General features: G+C 41.6%; 1 protein-coding gene across 1 annotated transcript; it reads right to left on the bottom strand.

Moving 5' to 3' along the window:
• Positions 1-2,548: 2,548 nt before the first annotated feature.
• On the bottom strand, positions 2,549-17,746 carry LOC121608943 (A disintegrin and metalloproteinase with thrombospondin motifs 8-like). Its single transcript, XM_041940388.1, has 9 exons — positions 16,766-17,746; positions 14,441-14,680; positions 10,650-10,782; positions 10,319-10,486; positions 9,186-9,478; positions 6,853-7,039; positions 5,603-5,775; positions 4,791-4,966; positions 2,549-3,526 (listed from the first exon to the last, which is right to left on the bottom strand). Exons 1-9 carry the CDS (start codon positions 17,486-17,488, stop codon positions 2,782-2,784), a joined length of 2,838 nt encoding a protein of 945 aa, XP_041796322.1. The 5' UTR covers positions 17,489-17,746; the 3' UTR covers positions 2,549-2,781.
• Positions 17,747-18,703: the final 957 nt, after the last annotated feature.

Below are 18,703 nucleotides of genomic sequence, written 5' to 3'. Positions count from 1 at the left end.
GGCAGACACTATACAATGGCTGCTAGACAGTATTCCCTTAACAGAATGGGGATAACGATGTTTATGCTTTACTTAAAAATATTTACACCTTGAACCATGTCATGCAACGTGACTTTTTGTCTGTGATACTTTTTACCTTACGCTTACTGGAAAAAGTAAAAGAATCACTTGTCCACATGATAATCTTTTTAGGTCTTATTTTATATTTCTTAATGCCAGACATAGAAAGACTTTTACCATCTTGATTAAGCTTGATAGACTGCTAAAACACCAGGAACAGCAATGGAAAGAGATTTCTTTCCCTGATTAAGTCTAATGTGTTGTATTTTAGAAATATGTTTTGAATAGTCCAAACCAAACCAAATTCTGTATATCACATTATTGGTCTATTGGTAGTTGCAACCATTATGATTTTCACATCTGCCAAGCTCAGTCAGCTGTGAATAGAATAAGACTTAAATTTAAAATAGGATATTGTTAAGTCGCTGTTGCTGCCTATTAACTGGAGGTTCCACCCTAACCACAGCTACTGAGTATGTTTTTATATGGCTGTCTTTATTTCAGACGCCTGAGCAGAGAAGTTATTCCAGTGTGGGAGAATTTTACTGAACATCTTAAGGAGTTTCAGTTTGTAAAACCAGCAATGAAATCTGCCTCACTCTGCTTATAAAAGCTGCCAACCCCACCTACAAGAATTCCATTAGTCTGACCTTCATTGGTGGGTTTCAGTGACCCACAATTGTCTAAAAAGTGCTCTGGGAACATGGAAAACTTGAACATTTGTTTGAAATGTATGGGTCATTAGAACGCATGGCTCCTCCTGGTATTGGCACAATTTTTGGTATGTACCCACCGGTCAGGACACAAGAATCCTCCAGAAATAGAGCTTGCACAATAGAGGAAAGGAAAGGGTTCTTACACGTTTTATAAGCAGACATTTGGAGAAATGGTTCACAAAGTTTCATTTAGTTGCCGTGGGGGATAAGTCACAGTAAAAAAGAATCATGTATTGACATAAATGTGTTTATTTGACCATTTTTATAGACAAAAATCTCAAAGACAGCAGCATCTGCCATGTTAATTACATGTCCAAGGTAAAAACTTTACAAAAATAAATAGCTTAAAAAGGAAGCTGTAATAATAAAATAGTATGGTCCTTCACTGAAGGGATACAGGCCTAATGCTCCATCTCTTTTGTTTTATAACATACTGTAAATTAACAACAGGAATGAAGAAATCAAATATACATACAAGAGTCTGAAAACAACCGTGAGTGTTTGCATATGATGCATTAACAAATAAAAGTCTCAAATGAATGAAATTAATGTTATTTTTCATATACACGATAGATAGTATGCTCACTTAACTTAGTAATAACACCTGCAAAGAAACATTTGTTGCATTGCAGATTGTTTGTACCACTGTTCCTCCCAACGGCATTGTAATGCACCAGGGAAAAAGGATGAAACTAAACTACAGGGCAGAGGGAAATTCTCTGTCATGGGTTTTTTTCTGGTTGATATCTAAGCTGATTGCTTTTACACACTGTGTAAAGTCAAACTCTATTCGTTTCTATAAATTCCGCACATCTGGTTTGGATGTAGTCTCACACTAATACGAGTCCAAAATATTACCAGATTTAGAGTCACCGAATGGCTTCCCCATAGTTCCACAATGCTCATTTTCCGGTTAAAACATGACAACTTTATCACAATCATTTAACACAAATCACATTTTGGTATGATTATAGAAAAGAGAAGCAATCAAAAAGGAGCGCATTTCCCAGAGGCTTAAAATCCCAATGCATCAATCGTATGTACTGTAACTACCTCAATAATAGGTAAATGGCTCGATTAAAGCTTTATAGGGGTTTGAGTTCTGTGGAGGACAATTGGAGGTATATTTACACTGTGCTGGTGTTTGACAGCAGGTTTCATGCCATTGGTCTAGCCCCACTTTAAGTGACAGCTAATTTAAAAAGAAATTTTGCAGATTATATCAGACTTCATCCAAAAAGTTATTTTCTCTTTAAAGTGGGACTAGCAAACTTCTCTTTCTGGAGAAAACACACACACAGCACCTTCATCTAGCATCTAGACATGGCATCACATGTACATCCTGAGGTAGATTTCCATTGTTTCAATTCTCAATAGTGGTTGTCAAATGTCAACAAAAGATGACAAAACAAAATTCAGGCAAATGCCCTTGATGTGACTTGATGCGACCAGTTGGTAACATGGACGGATTAAGAGGCAATGGGCCCCTGGGCACAGACTTGCAACCTCCCCCTCCCCTCACCCCTACTACATAAACGCCAGACCCGCAGACTGAAAAAGACACAAAACAATGTGATGCAGTTTAACTGCATTTTGCAGCTTAACCACAACTCTGAGAATCTCAGAGACACAAAAACAACTGAGAGATGTCGTTTGTAGTTATCATGGGACTTTTTGTAGTAGTTTTATGTCTCTTTGTGGTCATTTTGTGTCGCTTTGTGGTTGTTTTGTTGTTCTTTGTAGTCTTTTTGTTGTCATCTGGTTCACTTTGCAGTCATTTTGTTTCCTTTTGTTGTCATTTTGTGTCACTTTGTAGTCATTTGTGTCTCTTTGTGGTCATTTGGTGTCTCTTTATAGTTGTTTTGTGTCTCTTTGTGGTCGTTTTGTGTCTTTGATACCTGACCCTTTGTGCCCCCAGGCCCCCGGTATGCTCATTCAGTAATCCATCCATGTTTGGTAAGTGCAGTCGGACCAAAAAGGGAAAGTTCTACTGTACTCATGTTCCTCATAAGCACTCTTGGTCGAGACATTCTGCGGAGACTGGCTCTGGGACTTTGTTCGGATCGCACTTCTCTGGCTCTACAGTCTTCCCAGTGTAGTCTATGCAGAAGACGGTGCGACGGCGCTCTCCCTGGCCACAAGTTCGTGAGCATGCGGACCAAGGTCCCATCTGCCATATGGGGCATGGCAGATCCCCACAAGGCCTGATGTCCACGGGCTTCAGGTCTTTGTCGCATTGGCTGGAGAGGAAGCCTGCGCTGTCTCGGCATTCAACGTTCCTCCTGGACCACCCAGAGCCGCAGCTTTTGGAGCACTCGGACCATTCTCCCAGCACCCAATCAGGCACGCCGAATGGATGGATCACATGCAAGGATGGCAACGAGCCCTTTTTCTCCTTGGATTTGTTAAAGGTCACATCTCTAGGGATGAAAAAGGTATACTTGACCTTTGGAGGGTTGGCGTCCCCCGCTGTGGCCAAGAGTTGGATAGTGATGGCCTCTTTCAGCTGCCTGAAACTCTGGATCCTCTCCAGCGTGGTGGAAGAGCCGCTGTACTTGAGCACGGCACCCGACACAGGAATGTCCTGCTCCACCGTGGATACAGAGAAGTTACCATTGAGGATGTAACCACCACTCTCTCTCTTTACAGCCAGGTAGTTCCCATCGTGTTTGATTCCTCTATGGCTCCGCTGCTTGATGTCAATGTTAGTAGCACCGATAGGAATTGTGACAATGTCACTGTAGCCATAGCTGGTAGAAAAAACAAAGAACTGGATTTAGATAATGTACACACTTTGTTTTGTTAATTTAGAGAAATTGTTCAACAGTTTGGGTAATACAGTACGCTTGTTTGCTTTCCTCATGAGAGTTAGATGAGAAGTTAAGTAGAGAGAGCTAGAGAGGCGATTAGCTTATCTTATCTTACTTAATTATAAAAATTGGTGGCAGCAGCAAGCCTGGCTCTCTCAAAAGATCAAAAATCTGCCAACCAGTAAAGGTCACTACTTAATGCAATAGTTTGGCATTTTGGGTAACACAAACAAAAGTGAGTGATGTAGCTATTTCTTGGTAAACACAGATGGATGCAACGGCTTCACGGTGAGGTTAGCGGACAACATTTGCTGTAGTCGTGAAAGATCTGCACAGAGGTGGGGGGACTGGTATGTAAACAGGCAGGTAACATACTGCCGGGCTAGCTAACGTATATGCTATGCTAAGCTAATCTCGATTTATGGGTTTATTTCTTTGTCATTTTTCTGACTTGCTCTTTGTTTTTTAATTACTCTGGGATTTTTTTGTATCCCTTCTTACCTCTCTATCAATAGAGAAATGTTTGTCTAATGAGCCACAGGTTGTTGGCAGTGTGGGACTTCAGTTCCTGGAAACCCTCTGGATAAACGTGCACTGTGAAGTTGTTGTCAGAATATTGTACAGCAGCAGCATTTGAACTGAATTGTTGAAAGGTTTTATCGTCACTACTGTGTTCCTTCACTAATAATAAACTGTGAAAGTATCACATACTCAGGTTCACTAAACGTTTGTGCAGAGAGGAGCAAACTGTCAAAATGACGAAGGCAACACAAACTGTCCAATCACTTGGAATTACAGTGATTGATTGGAACCTGTTTGGTCGTGCATTTCTAAATATATAAAACACATTCAAAAGAGCTGCTGTCATTGCTGCAAAAAGTGTTTTCCATGCTACACTCTCTCATCAGATGAGAGAAAATTCAAGTTATAAAGAGGCTCAAATATGCCCCTGGACTCGTCTTACTATTGAATTACTCATGAATAAAAAGTTGTGCGTGCAGATGGTGACGATGGCAAACTGCTTGCACAGCGAGCTCATTTTTCACCACAACATGATCAACAAAACCCACTTCACTCTGCAACTATAGTGCAAAGAACTGCATAAGCACATTTCAGCGAATCCGATTTTCACTGTATCTGCATGTACATACAATTACAATTAGTCAGTCGTTTCAGATGTGAGGGACGCTTTTAGAGCACTCACGTTGCTTTGTTGTAGGAGCCTGTGATCTTTCTACAGGTGAGCCCACTGCCTCCACACACTCCACACTTATCCACTCTCTTGTTAGATCCAATAACCTGGTCGCAGCCTGCCTTCACACACTGGCCTTGGACGCACACCGATGTGGTATCAGGGCCACAGGTTGTCCCGTCAATCACCTGCAGGGGCACAACAAGTAGGTGCTGTTGATTCTTTCATCACAAGTGTTCAGTAACAGTCAGATTCACCTGCATTTTGTTGATTTTTTAATGATTGCTTGGTTCTTTTATAGGATGTAGCTCACTCTCTATATTAAGATGGAGAGACAATGGAGAATAAATAAATGAAGAATATCAATTGAAGGTCTGCATGTTAGCATTTTCTGTAGCATCAGTTTCACAGTCTTCATATTTACTTTACTTTTTTTCTACTGTTTTAAAGGTTAAGAAGAACTTTAATGCTGATGTGACAATTATGTCTAAAAGAGCAACAAGTGTTTTTCACTGACTTAAACCATCTTTTCAAATGCTACATATTTGACTTTCCTTCCAGTGTAGAGACAAGTTATTCTAACACTTACTCAGCAAACTGTCAGATTTCCTGCGTGTCATGTAAGATTACTTAATCTGCAATACTGATAAACTCTCATACTCAAAGATTATGTGCATTACGATACAATTGGGTTGTCAGTATCAAAGTATAATACACAAAGTGATCTTATTCGCTTTGACTGGAAAGCATAAGATGAATACTGGGACATGTGAGCTGCAGTGTGAATGTAACACGCTGGCAGAATGGCTGCGTATGAACTGTACCTTGGATTCAAACACCTTGAATTCACTGCTACCTCTGGCCCTGCAGAACAGCTTGCATCTGTCTCTGGGGGACACACCAGCGTACTTTGGTATCCACTGTTTCATATTCCCGTTGTAGTCCAGGTAGGTGGGACTGTTGTACTTCTCACACTGTTCCTCTCTGAAACTCTTTCCTAAAGGCAAATGAAGGAGTAAAGCTTAGTGTACAATACTCTGAGGTCAATTAGCTGACAGGAAGTGCTTGAAAAAATGATCATCCCTAATAAATAAAACTATGTTAAATTCTACAGCCAAATACGTTGAATATGTCAATATGTAATATTTTTGCATTGCCTGCATTATAGTGTATATCAAACTGATGTTGGCCTTGAAATGACACATGGTCAAGTCTAGAGCTGAAACAATTTATCAGCAGCTATTTTGATAACTAACTGATTGTCAAAGTAGTTTTTTTAAACCACCTAACACTACCTCGTTCCAGCTTCTCAGCTATGATGATTTACTGCTTTTCTTCTTCTTTTATGATATTAAACTATGTGTTTGGGTTTTGGACTAACGGTCAGACAAAACAAGCAAACTGAAGATGTCATCTTGTGCTGTAGGAAATTGTGGTCGGCATTTGTCACTGTTTCTAGATATTTTGTAGACTAAACAAAGAATGTGGAAAATAACCAGCAGAGTCATTGTTTTCAGCAGTTGTTACTTGTTGCCCTCGGCCAGACAGTGTGCCACCTATGATTATATGTGTGTATGTATATTATATTATCATGAGATTCAATTTAATTCCAATTCCGAGGGTATATTCGATACATGCTCTTATAATACAGTATGTGGTTGGCATATTTGTGATGTTAAAAAAGCTAGTGTGAAATAAAGAGACTAATTACAATAACAGTAAAAATAAAAATGAGAAGAAATTTAAAAGATAAATCAAAGATGAACAATATAAACAGAATGCTAAAGTGTAAAAACTAATCAACAAACTACTGATAATAAACGGATTGTCTACAGGAAGGACATAAATTGATTCCATAAGGATATTTTGGTAAGATTCTACGCAGGAATATATGAAGGTGACTGATGAATGATATTAGAATTACACAATTATTATTCCAGGTCCAATGGAGTTATTGTGTTTGTCTACATTGAACTTACTGATGTATTTCAAATGTATTATTTATTAGCTTCCAGTTTCAGTTCAAAATACTGGCTATCAGCAGCTTCAAGTATTGGTTTTCGCTGCTTCTCACCTTCGTTGTCGTCACAGGGCTGCGTGTTGCAGGACTGGTACTGAACCCTCTGTCCCTCACAGTACTTCCCTCCATTCTGCGGCACAGGGTCAGTGCACTCCCTATAGGAGAACTCCACCCCACCTCCACATGTTCTGGAGCACTGCTGCCATGGTCCCCATGAGCTCCAGCCACCATCCACAACCACCTGTGGTAAAACACAGCAAGGAAAGAGGGGAAAAAAAGGGGGCCGTCAGAGTAGTTGGTTAGCGCTCAGTGCCAAAGGCAATCTCAGCTGTGTAGCCTAAACCACAGTCTGGGCTTCTGGGTTTGAGGCCGCACAGTGTGTTGGCGTGCTGCGACTTCAGGCTAAATCTGTGTTGAAGTTCGGCACGCGCCTGCTGTCTGCCTCTACCCACATTCCTGCCACATGTGTCACTCACCACTAGTGGAACCTGCCATGCTGCAGCTTTGTACGGCAGCATTGAAAGTGCGTGTGTGTGTGTGTGTGTCTGTGCATGTGTGTGTTTGCTAAGATGGGTGTCCTTTCCAGAAGTTTTATGAGTTTGGACCAGTTAACGTCCCAACTGCCAGCACGTCTGGGTTCATAAACAGATGTGTGATCATAACACAAGGAGAAGATATCAAGGCAACGGAGCTTAAATGAAACACTGAGATGCATAAATGTTCTTTAAGGAAATATAAGAAGGCATCATGCAGCAGCTGGATTTAAACTCAACCAAGCCCAACACTGTTGTAACCTTTTAGTCTGTTCTTTTCATTCATATATTCCTACTTAAAACTGCACACAGCTGCAATAATGTGCAACATAGTTGTATCTCAGATAACTGAGACACTGTATTTACTCTAGTTTTGTACTGACGACATCTCTTTTTTCCTAAATCAGCAGAAATCAGCATGGAGATTTGATATTGGTTTGCTGATAAAAATGGGATCTGTTCTGGAGCTTTCAAGTCTATCACACAATCTTAACCTGGGTTTGTCAGTTGTCATGTTCCAGTTTCCATTTTTCTGAGCAATCTCTCCTTCATGGTGGTTTAAAAGTTAAACTTCAGAGTATGTTCTTTAGCTTGGAAACTGCATGTTGCAAAAACATCTCAGCTCCAGGTCCACAAAGGAGCTGTTCTGCAACCCACAATCAAATCACACGATCTTCTTCAATTACTGTTTCAAAGGTTGACTGTATGAAATTGTTGGTCAAAGAGAAAATGCTTCAAATCCGGCAAGTCAGCATAAGTAGAAAGTTCATTCAATTTCTGTTGCAGAACGCGCCATGACTGAAACTCTCAGTCATACATTTATCACAGGAACATTCATCAAAAACCCAGTGTGAAAAAAACACAACAAAACAAAACATCTGTCTGCCATCAATCTGCTGAGGGAGATTGTCTCAAAGTTGCTGACTTATGTGTTTTACGACTACACACTTGATCACTCTATTTCTGAGAAAATGAGCAGTGCGCTTCAAAGGAAGTGACTCATCAAAACCTACAGGCAGTTTTTAGCAACAAGCAAGTTTCAGCAAATACACACTGTCAGCGTGCAGCATGCAACGAGAAGTGACCTGGGAAAGAGTGCACATCTCACTCATCTGATTACATCCTTTGAAGGTTGGTTAAACCTTTACAAACACTGACAGCTGACAGTGAATTGTCTGGTCTTTGGTCATTAAAGGTGCATCAATTATGGCTCAGGGCAGAACCACAACAAGCTTAACATCACATTATGGCCTTTGTTTGTTCGATATGCTAATGCATTCACAAATACACGCACACACACACACACACACACACACACACAAACACACACACAGACAAATTGTAACTGAACTTGAACTAGACTTTCACACATAGTCGAATATTCAACCCACTGTTCATATAAAAATATTGATTAGTGCAGAATTAAAACAAGACTGTGTAACTTTTACTTAGGCCAGTGTATCTTCAACTGACATTTCCAGGACAATGCTAAAAGCTAAAACCCAGCATGACCCAGAGATTCTAGCGGATACGGCTGCATCGTGTTCCTCACCGCTTAATACACCACTGACAGCGTTTCAAAAGCACAGTGTTTTGCCTGCCCATGTTTTTGACTGATTTTTCTGATTGGTCCTTTTTCCTTGATGTTTGTGCAGTGAAATGGTTTCTGCTTTGTCTGATTTAATTGTGTTTCTTGTTGATATGCCAGAATGTTGCATATTTAGAACTGATTCTCTCCACCATCCCTGTGGTTGACTTCCTGTCTGGCCCGATCCGCTCTCTGTTTGCTAAACAGCTATCATAACCTACCAGTCTTGTTTTTATAACATAAACCACATCTTTTCAGATTCTTACCAGTGGCTGCATCACTTCCTGGGTTGACATACACACTCCGTGGAGGCAGGTTCCGTTGAGGCTACAGGGGGTGCCGTCAGCCCAGGGCAAGCTGCCGTTCTTCGTGGAGCACTGCGGCGTCCCGTCCTCTTGACACCACAGTTGGCTGCAAAGATCACTGTCTGAGGTGTTGGGGCAGTGGATGAACTCCTCTCCAAAAATCTGCTGGCACTGCTGGTCCAGGCTGTACTTGGTGCCTGGCAGCTCTCGTGGTAACGGCATGGTACTCTCTGGGACATCCAGCAGACAGTCCCCTGTGGTTACAGTACAAAGCAGCACTGTATGAGGCTGATTATATTGTGGTTTATGGAGATTATGGATTTTGTGGCACTGTGGCGATTGTAAATGTGTTGCTGTTTGCGTGTGGCATGATGACAGTGGGAAAATATTCAGGGCAAGTTGTGTCCTGACTATAAAAATAAATAATTTAGACGTAACAAATGCAGTACAGTTTTATAGGCTCTGAATCTGGACATTTGACAGCTACTCTAAATCTGAATTTATTCATTGTCCTTCTAATGATTCTTTATTGCATTCAATAAGCTTTTTGTTTGGAGTTGTCAATGACGTCCGCACTTCGGAATGAACATTCTCAGCCACATGAGTTTTTGTTGGAGGCATTTTCCAACTGATAAAGAACATATTTTGCTGACACCAGCTGTTGCTTTTGGCTGAGGAGGTGAAGAACAGGAAGAAGTCCATTGTATGACTCAGTGGAAAAGAAGGTTCACTGATAGGTCTAGCAAGGATACAAACAATACAAGATGCACAACATGGGGGGAGGGAGCAGCGGAGGGAGGCGAGGCAAAGAGAAAGACACAGAAAGGGTGAGGAGAAAAGGATGTGGAAATCTAAGGCAAGATAAACTATCTCTACAACCCATAATTTAAGGGGAGTGACATGTTTAAGCAGGGAGGCCATAGTTAGAGTGTGAGAGGAATAACAGTATGTTTTATTCATCTCTGAATCAGCTCTAATAACAGAGCCACAGTGTTGTGGCAGATGTCCACATTGGCAGAAGTCTCTATGGGGCTGCTCAGTTTCTGATTTACTTAGTGTGTAATCTTTAACACGCAACCTGAAATATTCCCTACCATGTCCGTTGTCAAAGAACTCTGTGATGTAGAGAGCGCTGCAGGGAGACCAAGGCGCAGTCTTGTTGAGGCTGACAAACAGAGGAGCCATCAGGTAGTGTCCTCCCAGATCTCCAAACAGCCTCTCACAGGTCTTGGAGTCATCGTGAGGCATACTCAACACATGACCTGCAGTGGGAAAGAATGCAATGATAATGATGTGACTCACAGGTGCACAAAATTGTTGTTATGACTGACTGAAAAAGGCTTAAAAGCTACACATAATTAGCCTATTACTATAAATCCTACGTCCACACCCGCCCCGACCATATGACAGTAAATGTGAGCTAACCAAGCTCATGTGCAGCTGTGAAGGCAGCTTGCAGCCCGTTGTCCTCGATAACTGAGCAGCTTCTCTTGGGATCGCACATCGTCCCGACATCGGCCACGCCCAGCGTGTCACAGCTCTTCTGTCCGCAGATGTCCTGCAACACAAACAAACAAAGAAAACGTGCCAAGGTCATGACGGTGATGTGAGACTAGCTGACACCAACACTCAAATTCTCAAAAAAGTAGATGTTCAGAATCTGATCATTTCATTTGCATGCACGAAAATTCCTAAAATTATATGCAATTGTTATATGCCAGTGGGGTGTGGTATGTGGCACTCGAATGGCAGCAACATACTAATAGTCTAAGAGACATACATACAACTTCTACTAGTAAGAAGAGACACTCAGTGGCGCATCATAATGGCATACAGCATGTCAATAAGAATGATTATGTACTGATGGAGAGTGGAACATGAGTGACATCATTTTTAAGTGCCACAAGCCAGCAGAACCACAGCAGCATACCAAAACCCTACAGTGACATACCAGTCAGAATCGACATATGCCCCAAGAACAAAGGCTGCATACCATGAGCCACGGTTTGATCTTGTTGCTGCTGTTTAATTAAAATCATTCAAATCAGTTCAGGTTAGGCATGGCATGTTCAGTCAGTGTAGCATTGAGCAATTCCTCAATTAGCCTGTAATCAATCAACTTGTAACCACAACACAATAGACAACAAACTTTTCAACAGCCTATGTTTAATAGGTTGCCAGTATTGGCTTGATGCATTGTTATAAAATGAGATAAGGCCCATTTCCCTTGAAAAGAAGCGACCATTTGACAGCAGACAGAGTGAACAATCAAAGAGTTAAATATGTTATTCTGTCAAATGGTAAATATAGTAAGTGCATGGGCAGCCTTGAGTGACTGTTTTATTAATCACATAGGATGGCGAACCCTCACCATCTATTTGTGTCCAGTTGTTTTTATGCCATATTTGAAGAAACAAATCAAAAACATGTTGCTCAGTGTTTCCATCATAAAACAAAGCAAATAAACATCCTCCGCACGCAGCTGTCCGGAGCTGCGATGTGGGAAAATGAACAGTGTGGTGTATCAGAAATCTTTCCCTGCTTGAAAAGACGCCTGGCTGTGTAGGACGGAGACGGACGTGTCCATGGCCTCGCCTCAGCCCCAGAAAACCACAAGGCAGAACCCTCTGTGATTCAAAACACATCTGGACTTGGAGCTGCCATTTGAACACAGCTCAGTGTGTGTTTGTACACCTTGTTCCACAGTAGCATCCATCACTCTCGTATGCAGACACGCAGACACAAAACAGGGTGTGTTAGTCAAAGCACGAGCGACAGTATTTGCATTTGACAGATGGGCAAGTGCACACATACAGCATAAGACCCCAAAATGCATGAGAAAAAAACTGACAGCCTTCTCTTCTGACTGTGGGGATGCATGGCATACTGTACATTTTTGAACCTGACCCGGCCATTCAAGCCCTCACCATTTAAAGTGCCTTAATCGTGTCAAGGCTGATTTGTGGAGGCACTAAATTTAGCTCATCCACGAGGAACCTTCTGTTCTCTACATTTCAAAGCATATCTCAGCAGAAGTGGAAACACAAACAAGCTGGGTTTGCGTGAATGATGGTTACCTTGATTGAAAGCCGCTTCAACAAATCCAATGCAAGACTGCAAAAGCATATGTTCTACACATCATTTCCCTGATCTAGGGTCAAATTTTCATCACAGCGTCGTTCAGAAGGTGGATAAATACAGAGCCTGTCATCAAATCAAGCTGCAACCAGGGCGCTTAACTATAAAAATTTAATAACAGAGAAGTTACTTGCCTAATGCATTGTCTGATAACACCTTGTCAACATGCACATACCAGATGGAAGAAGGCAGCCAAATACAGCAGAACAAGCCAATCACAACCCAAACCCTGAGGACCTGTGAACTTATTTCCTGCTGAAGCATCCATAAAGCATAGTTTGTTTGCTCTCTTTTGACATTTCCCCTGCTTGGAAAAAATTACAATTGTTCCATCCCTGAATTCCCTTTTCAGCATCCTTAATTTTCCCATAAGGACTGGAAAGGTTTTCCTTAACCTCACCTTGTTTCATCTTTTTTTTAATCTCACATGTGTTCCTGGGTTGTTCAAAAGAACAAAATATAATAATAATGAGTGTCCCAAAGCAAGGGACCCCCACTTTAAACACAATTGGCCCTAAAATGCATCTTTGTTACTGGAAGGCTTTTTGGCATCAAGGAGTTGTTGAGTCTGCTGCCTCTTAAACCACATTATGTACCACAGCTGGACTGAATTCCACCAGGGTTTAATTCCTGACTCATCCTTGCTGGGTTATTGTCTTCTGAATGAACAACCAAACACACCAGTCCACTGTCTATTCCACAAATACACTGTGAAGCACTCACATAATTGTTCCTGTTGTTTCATGCACTAAACAGTGCATGCTATCAAGAAAGGCTCGACTATCATCACCTGTAACAACCTGTGTGTGTTTTTAAACCACTGTAGGTCTTGAAGCCCGATACCAAGATATTTTTTGCAAATACTGAATGCTTTTACAGCTGCATTAATTTGTTTGGCCACTTGGGGCGCACAGCTCCACAACAAGCTGAAAAATCCTATATTGTTAATATTTTGTAGGTCAATCTGGCTACCTAAAAAATGTGAGAAAAGAAGTCCAAAATTCAAACTCCTTTTAGTTTTGTTTTCATCTCCATCTGCTAAATCCTCCACTGTGTTCACCAGTCAGTAGCTAACTGTCTGCTTGCCATTTGGTGCTGGTGCAGAATTTTTTCCCTGAAAACTGCTTCTTCTGCTGCTGGAAATGTTACAGAAATCACATAATTTCAGGCCAGTAAACCAAAACAATGGCCTGACGGTGCTCAAATAAACGGTGCTAAAATACCATCACTATGAGTGATACATTATGCTGAAAATTTCCCCAAAAAGCCCATCATACTTATGTATAAATCTATGTATGTATACTCATACATGCTCCTTTTAAAATGAAATTTGGTGTTCCCCAAGGATCAATTCTTGATCCACTCCTGTTTGAAATTTATCTAACATTCCAGTACAATTGTTATGAATGACTGCAGCTGCTCTGCGAGATCCATGTCTTAGCTTTCCTGCAGAGTTCAACAGCATCTCACAGTCTCCATCAGTGGATGAAGTTTGCTCAGATGTCATCATGTAACCTAAGCATGGAACTTTGCCAGGTGATGATGTGTGATTGTATATAGGAGGTTGGTAATCCCTGTCGCTGCAGCCCATCATCACAGCAGCAGACTCAACAACTCAGCAACTCCTTACTACCAAAAAGCCTTCCAGGAACATAGATGCATTTTAGGGCCAATTGTGGTTAAAGTGGGGGTCCAAGCTGAAACAGAGCCCCTTGCTTTGGGACAGAGAAATGGCCACATAGGTCGCCTGTGCAACTGGGTTATTGCGACCCATATTGATATTTATTGTTAAGCTGCAACCTCTTGTGGCAAGTAATTATAATGGCAACAAAGAAGAAGTATAAAAACAAACAAAATCTGCATATGTAGGTAGGTGTTGTGGATGGATAAGCCAAACAAACACAGGACTTATTTTAACTTAAGCAATGTACAAGTTATGTAACATGCATCTCTAAAGCTTAACCCTGAACCTAACCAAGTAGTTTTGTTGCCTAAACTTAACCATGTAGCTCTGGTGTGTAAACCTAAGCAAACTGCATCCATTTCACTACATCACCCACATGATGACAAACACTCACCTCTCTGGTGAATAGCATAGCAGTGTCATAGTGCTCTGGATGCCTCTGGCTTGGTGGGTTGAAGAGCTGTTGCCAGGAGCAGAAGTTCCGCAGAGCCACACCTCCGTTGCTGGAGACCTCCGGGCCAACCTCCTCATCCTCCACCACCAACATCTTCACCAACACCATGTTTACTGAGTTCTTTATGCTGGGGTGCTTGTAAATCTGGGCGGCCATTGACATCAGGGTCAGAACATAGTGCTGTGGAGGAGGAGAGGCAGGCATTGAAGTTGGTTATTAAAGAAATGCGCCCAAGATGTGTACTGAGCTGGAAATTCAGACTAGGTAGAAAGTTATCACTACTATCTGCTGGACAAACTATGTAATGACAACACGCACAATGGTTTTCAATTAGTGGAGACAAATCAGCAATTTCTTTTTTCTTACTGCCCAATACAACATATTCACATTGATCTATAACCTCTTATCACCAATGCAAATGCAAAGCGCAATTTTTTAATGACTTTAATCGGCTGAGTTGCACACAGAGACCTTTTCAAAACCATGAACATACACCCCCTTTATGTGTGTTAAGTCTTATTATCATTTTGCATTGTCACTAAGTGACAGCAAAAAAAAAAAAGTTAATAAATAACTGAATGAAAATAAAGGTAGAGAAACACAGTTTAGTCGACTGCACGTTACTATCCTACTCTATAACCAAAGGGCACAGATAAAATGACTCCCAAAAATATTAGTGTGCATCGTTACTCACATTGACAAATTCCTGTCTTGTAAAATATAAATTGAACTCAAACTGTGAATGCTTTGGTCGCATTGAATGCTGTATGATAATATTTGGGCTACTGTATATTCATATCTGTGTTGCTATCAGCAGCATTTGTGCCTTGCTGGAGAGGACTAGAACAGTTGGCTGGAGTCTCCTCCTGGCCCAATAAACTGCATGCTGCCTTTAAAGGGGATGAGGGGAGCAGATGTGATTGGTCACTATGGAAGTCTGACACCGCCTGTATTTCTCCCGCTAATAATGCACAGTATTGATCCAGGATTGCATATGAGCTTTAGAAAAGCACTCACGTGTACTGTCTTTGCACTGCAGCACTATTTTACACCTCACTGCCTTCTTCTTCTAAGTGAAGAATTCAGTAAAATTCCCTTTTGCCGTCATTAATTCTAAAGTGCTGCCTGCAGGTAGTTTTCGTTCACTATCCATGACTGTGCCACAGGTTTTCCACCGTGCTGTCATGGTGCTGTGTTTTGGTGGAGAGCTGGTAAATCATGATGATGAATGCGGGATTTGTGCCATCATGTGTATTGTAAAGTCTTTCATCAGCTTTGCTGAAATCATTTTTTCTAGGGTGGGATGGTATTCCCACATAAAAGGTTTTTCCACATATGCTGTACACACACCCACGGTACAAACCACATGTTGATTTTTGCCCCGGACTCCAAATAACTAACAACGCCCCTGCTCATCGGACACCAGGGTCATGTAGGTGAAATTTAAGCGGATTTCTAATGAAAAGTTAATATAAACACAGTTCATGAGTCTAACCTGAGCCTGGTTGCCTTTCTACTTACTGACTTATTTAGTTAACATGTTTACTGTGGGATAAAGGCAAAGGGTTTGGCAGATGAGGAGCTTGTTAAGTACAAACAGACAAAAATTCAGCTGGTCCAGATTGTAGCAGGGTTGTGGATTGTCTACTTTGTAAGTTAAACTAAAGAACTTCTTACATTCTTTAAAAAAGTTCTTTAGTTCAGCTCCAGATTGGATACTTGGGGATGATTTGAGGAGCTTTTTAATATTATATCGCCATCCCTCAAATGTTGTGCAACTGAAATATTGTCTGCTTTATATGATGTAGAGCTGGAAATGGCCAGTTTAATGAATTTATAATAATGGGCATATGCAGCTATAGAATATATACTGTGAGCATTGCGAATCTTCCCTGGATGATGCTGAGGTTCTGCTGCCAAAACGTGACCAATTCCGAAGGAATGTGGTTCAGCATTGCTTGCGTTTCTGTTGCCTGACCTCTTTCTCAGCCTGTGGAAAACAGGGAGCTTCCTCCCAAAGCTCCCTCACTGCCAAAACATGTTTTATGAAGCAGCACAGAAAAACAAATCCCTGCCAGTGTATGTCTAGGTTCTGAATCCTTGCAAAGAGGATGGGGGATTCAAGGAAAATATGACGAAATAAAGGAAAAAAGATGACGTCTTCGGCAGTTTGTTTATGTAATGTGTTTATCTATCTTAAACTATGGTTCGTTTAGGTTCTTATAAACAGTGTGTGCAGGAAAGAATGAGTTCATCATGCCTGACCTTTATTTCATCTCCATAGAAGTGGGTCATGGTTGAGTCTGCTACCACCAGGGTCTCTATGAACCGTGGCGCGGAAACAAAACGTCTCCGGCGAGGTTCCCTCTGTGCGTCACTGTCGCCGTGCGTAAAACTTTCCCCATTGTGCTTTTTCGCCGCCGCGTGATCAAACAGGAGGGGAACACGGTGGCTTTTGGTGAATGTCCTCCTCTTGATGACATGCAGCTGCTCTGCAGAGTCTGGCCCCAGGCCGCCACGAAGTTTGGGCTCGATTAGATACTCTTTTCCCTCCGTTATGAAGGAGCCAAAGATACCAGAGCACAAACTGACAGATACAACCGAGTTTTGGTCGTTATCGACGCTCCCCGAGTAAAAGCAGCTCCTAAGCTGTCCTTCACTCTCATCTGTCTGGTTCATAAAATTCCGGAGATCCGCGACAGGTTGGCCGCTCGAAGCGCTGCGTAAAGCGCCAACATCTCTGGCTTTGATGCGCTGTATGGTGAAGGAAGGAGAGATAAAGCTGGTATCTGGGATGAGATTTAGAGTTAAGTCCTTGCCAAAGGCACTGAGGATAAACCTCGGCTGCTCCTCGCTTCTTTTCCAAAAACGACCGCTGATTCTTCCATTTATCCGAACAGGTACAATATCCTCTGATTCAAATGGACTGGAAAGTGCCGCGTTTATTACGCACAGGAGTAAAAAGATCAAACACATAGTGGAACACATCTTCTGCAATGGAAATTGCACTCAAGAGTGGTAAAAATAATACCAATACTAATAATAACGAGTTTATTACAACTGATGTCCTTTATCTCTGGTAAGTGGCTCGTCCAAACGAAGGGGTATCTTCTCAAATCAGAGGTCTTTTCAAATTAAAAGTGATTTTCCAGTGCTGTAAAGCCGGTCTTCGTCAAAGTATGTCTGGTATTTAATTCAAGTCTGTCTGAGTTGTCGTTTCTAATTCCCTAACCAAGCTAAGTCTTGTTGTGCCACTCACCAGCACCGCTGCAGTCCGGACACATCGGGGGTATTTATACTTTCTGCTCTTCCCTGGACACGAGGGGGTTTATTTTTGATATCCTCCGTTGCTGGAAATTCTCCTCCCACTCGCACTTCGCGAGATACTCGCGGATAAAACGGATCCAATGAGAATAAGCCGACACTCCCCCCTTCTGAAATAGCTTGACAACCGTGCTCCTATTATTAACCCAGCGTGGTATATGGCAGCGGCAGGACATCTATACTACGCATAGTTGGAAGTCCGCTACTCGAGTTATTTCAGAGCCGTCTGTGAGTGGCAGGCCCCCACAGAGTCCTGAGCCCCCACAAGGCCGATCTGCTTTATCCCTGCACAAAAGAGCACCGCTGGAAAGAGAGAGGCACTGCGTGTGCTTGGAACTGACCGCCACCGTGTACACCGAGAAATGTTTCATCACACCAGTCGAGCTGCAGAAAGAATATTAGAAATTAATTGTGAGTTTTTCACCAGAAAGATTGTTTTTGGTTGTTAAGACTAAGCAAACAGTCTTTATTAGGAAAAATACTTTTTTCTAATAGTTCTTTTCCGAAAGATCAGCTTGAGTGATCTGAAGTGTATTTAGTGAAGCCATAGTTCAATGAAAAGGAGAAATTACTCAAATAAATATATATATTTTTTAACTCATATTGTTAAAACAAAGAATCAATGACATCCAAATCCAAGAAGACATCAAGTCCTGCAGATCTGAAACATTTTTGTATTCATGACCATTTCTTTCCAGCACCATGAAGGCTGCGTATAGAGGCATTTTATTCCTGATGCTTAGGAGGGCTTTTCTACAAGGCTTGTGCTGTATTACAAGACTAAATACACGTTCTGCCAGGCACCGTGGAAATCACTTCATTAGGACTGCTTGCCAGGAGAATGCCAGCAGTACAGAATATTAAAAAACGTGATCCCGG

This window comes from Chelmon rostratus, chromosome 7 (genome assembly GCF_017976325.1).
Source record: "Chelmon rostratus isolate fCheRos1 chromosome 7, fCheRos1.pri, whole genome shotgun sequence".
NCBI classification, from domain to species: domain Eukaryota; kingdom Metazoa; phylum Chordata; class Actinopteri; order Chaetodontiformes; family Chaetodontidae; genus Chelmon; species Chelmon rostratus.
Note: the sequence above shows the minus strand (reverse complement) of the source record. Positions and strands in the feature narration are given on the sequence as shown.